The following is a 3713-nucleotide window of genomic DNA, read 5'->3' as shown; positions in this document are numbered from 1 at the left end:
CAAAAAGAGCTCTAAAATTCATTAAAAATTCAGAGCCTATTGGGATCGAACCTTGATCTCAAACATGATAGTCAGTCGCTTAACCGTTAGGCTGCGGATAAAGAATTTTCAGGCGGTGTTATTTCTGTTTATATGCAGTAATTTGCGTAATAATTATACACGTGTATAAAGTGCATCTGCCCCTGTTAAGGATGACTCGTACTATTGATAGTGCTAAGCGTCCAATACTTAAACAACACAACGTATAACAAATTTCTTATGAGCTAGTACTCCCTCCGGTTCACAATAAGTGATATTTTATCTTTTTATTTTGATCCAAAATAAGTATCTTTTTACGGAATCAAGAAGGAATTAATTTTATATTTCCAAAATTGCCCTTATTTACATATTCCAATGTGTCAATGTAACAATTAATTAAGATTAATTTAGTGAATACATCTTTTTTTCTCTAGGAATTTATATTTTCTTAATGGAAGTGTCACAGGTAAATTGTCACTTATTGTGGACCAGAGGGAATACTAATTTTTCTTCTTGTTTTGCTCAAATTTTGAAAATGGATGTTTAATATTGATACATTTCTATATCTAAACAATTTCAGAAGTGGTTAGTAGTACTCCCTCTATCTCGTATTAGCAGTCGTGGTTACTAAAAATAGTTATCTCAAATTATTTGTCATTTTAGAAGTTCAAAACAAAATTGATTATATTTTTCCTTTTTACTCTTAGTAATAATTGTTCTTGAAGATGGAGATAACACATAAATAAAATAAATATTCAATGAAAAAAGATTATATCTTATGACATAAATAAGGATAGAATAGTCCAATCTTTTTCCTAATTAATATTTTTTAAGGGGTATGTAAAAAAGAAACACGACACATAATATGAGACGGGGGAGTAATTTGCTAGTAGAGGTTTGGTTGGTTGGCTAAAGAGACACACCACATAAAAAAAAAAAATTGGTGCAAAAGATGTTATATTATATAATATTAAGGTGGATCGTTACAAGGAGTAGGAGGCATCAAAAATAACATTTTAGGGGAGCGACCTCTAGATGGGTTGTAACAAAAAGGGGTGCTAGGGGTAAACTATTAGTAGCATCCGTCTCGGGAGGGTAACAAAAAAGCCCATCGATGGTTCTAGTCTGATAGTGCGGGGGTAGGTTTCTAACAAAAAGAGTTCCCGAACGGTCGTCTTCAAGCATCTGATGTACAAAAGGCGATAGTTGATAAAAAACGGTGATGATTGGTGAAGCCTCCATCTGCAAACCATGTTTAGTTAAGGAGTCAGCTTTCTAAAATAATGTTTTGACTTATAGCCTTTTCATAATAATACTCCTATGCAGTTATACGATGATCTATTCATTAATTTGTACGAAATTATATATATATATATAATAAACATAAATAGATGGATTAGAAAGACGACCCCAAGCATTTTAGTACACATGGTTGGAGAAAAAGTTACACCCTAAGTTTAGTGGCCATATTAATACAAGTATTAATGGTTGTTTCTACTTATAAATAGATGGATTAGAACAACTTAAAACTAAACTAACTCTCATATTACAAATTTAATTTATTTCATTTAAAAAGTAAACAAACACATTTGAAAATATAAAACGCGTAGTAATAATTTATTTATTGTTTTGACAAAAATAAAACAAAAAAAATTATGAGTATAAAAAAACCCATGCGAGATGTAAAAACCAACGAACCCCACTACCATTCATCCCCATGCCCTGATTGATCCCCACCCACCACTTCCCATCTTCCAGCTCCCATTTCTCCTTTGCTTTTACTAATCACCCAAACTCTACACTACACTCCAATCTTTGTTCTCCACTTTCACTTCCACTCTCCCTCTCTCTAAAGTCATTCTTCACTTCTCTCTCTAGAAAATCACAAGTCATTCATTCACCATGTTTGATGACTCTGTATCTACTGTGTATTCTTCAATCTGGACATCCATGAATAGCTGGTTCACTCCCACTGTCCTTTTTGTTCTTCTCAATGTTATGATTGCTACCATTGCTTTTACTTCTTCTTTAGCTAACCAAAAACCAAATCACCCTCCCAAACAAGAACAACAACAACAACGTCAACAAGAACAAGATTACTCACAAAATCAGTCACAACAACAACAACAAGAGCAACAACCTTATAAACTCACTAGATCTCCTTCTATTCTTCAACGCATCAAATCCATAAATTTCTATAACTATAGATCTCAAGAACCTGTTAAAGATTACAACTTTGACAATCCCCATAATCAAGAAACTACCTTTGAACCACAAACACATTACATTTTCGAAGCAGCTCCAGAACATACTACCATAGTACCAGAAACAACGCAGTATATTTTCAACCAATCCCATCATGAAAATGCTCAAAAAACACAAACCCAGTACGATTTCCATCAAACCCATCTAGAGAATCTCCCAGACGCACAAACCCAGTACCTTTTTCAACACACCCACGAACAAGAACTCAAAAATATGGATCAAGATATCAACTTTCAGCAAACCCATCAAGAAAATATTCAAGAGAAATCGACCCAGTACATTTTTCAACACACCCATGAACAAGAACTTGAAAATATAGACACCCATTTCGATTTTAAGCAAACCCATGAAGAAAATGAGGTAGAAGAAGAGGAAGAAGAAGGTGAGTTGAAGAGCTTGGATGAAGTGTACAGTCAGTTAAAGGAACGTCACGTGAGTAGGAGCAGATCAGATACAAATCCATCGGCTGGTGAAGCTCCAATAAAGTTGCCGACGAAGATGAAGAAATCAGCAAGCATGAAATCTCCATTTGCACATTTTGAAGAGGAGACCATTGTTGAAGCTCGCCGGCCGGCAACTACAAGGGAAAGGAATGTTAAGACTAACAATGGAGACATTAACGAAGTTGATGCGAAAGCAGATGATTTCATCAACAAGTTCAAGCAACAGTTGAAATTACAGAGGTTGGATTCAATTCTCAGGTACAAGGAGATGATTGGTAGAGGGAGCTGAAAGGTATAAATTTCTGTTTTTCTTGGGTTCAATTTGCAATTTCTGGTTAGTTTTGGGGCTGTTGTAGAAATTGGAAAAAGTAAGATGGTGATGGGATCTAATGCAAATCCAACTGTTGCAACATTTTGGTCAATGTCTTGTCTTTTGGCATTTGATAAATCATGGGTTTGTGGATGGGCATTTTAGTAATTTTACTGCTGCATTGCCAATTTATGGTTTGCAGTGTCTGATAATGTGGAGAAAGACTTTTCTTTGGGTGGCAAACTATAGATTGGCTAATGTTCGAGGGCTCATTATGTTGTTAGAGCTAATTACAGTTTACCGTGAATTTAGTCCACATTTTAAAACTCTCTGTTCAAATAGGTCATCTTTTTAAACTTTTCTTCAACAAATGTCCCCAAAGAATCTCCATTTTTTCTGGTTGTTAATGTACTTTTGGGAGTTTTATTGTTCCTCACGACTGTTTATGATAAGAAAATGTAGGAGCCCGTTTGGATGGTTTGTTTTAAGTGACTTTTAAGTAAGACATAAGTTAAGGAATTATAACTTTTGGCTTTTAGCTTATTTTTGTCATTTTAGCTTAAAAATAAAGTGCTTAAAAACAATTTTTTACTTAATCCAAACACTATAAAATTATTTGGCTTAAAAACACTTAAAATAAGTCATTCCAAACGTGCTCTAGGTTATCAGGGTTATTA

The 3713-nt window shown here is 34.2% G+C and overlaps 1 protein-coding gene across 1 annotated transcript; it reads left to right on the top strand.

The window, feature by feature from the left end:
• The first annotated feature begins 1744 nt into the window (after positions 1 to 1744).
• On the top strand, positions 1745 to 3436 carry LOC104225124 (pathogen-associated molecular patterns-induced protein A70-like). Its single transcript, XM_009776891.2, has one exon. It carries the CDS (start codon positions 1921 to 1923, stop codon positions 3013 to 3015), a length of 1095 nt encoding a protein of 364 aa, XP_009775193.1. The 5' UTR covers positions 1745 to 1920; the 3' UTR covers positions 3016 to 3436.
• The last annotated feature ends 277 nt before the right edge of the window (positions 3437 to 3713 follow it).

Source organism: Nicotiana sylvestris, chromosome 8, assembly GCF_000393655.2.
Source record: "Nicotiana sylvestris chromosome 8, ASM39365v2, whole genome shotgun sequence".
Taxonomy (NCBI): Eukaryota; Viridiplantae; Streptophyta; class Magnoliopsida; order Solanales; family Solanaceae; genus Nicotiana; species Nicotiana sylvestris.
Note: the sequence above shows the minus strand (reverse complement) of the source record. Positions and strands in the feature narration are given on the sequence as shown.

Excerpts from the sequence above, each read along its gene's own strand:
- LOC104225124 (XM_009776891.2), top strand. The coding sequence starts at position 1,921 with ATGTTTGATGACTCTGTATCTACTGTGTATTCTTCAATCTGGACATCC.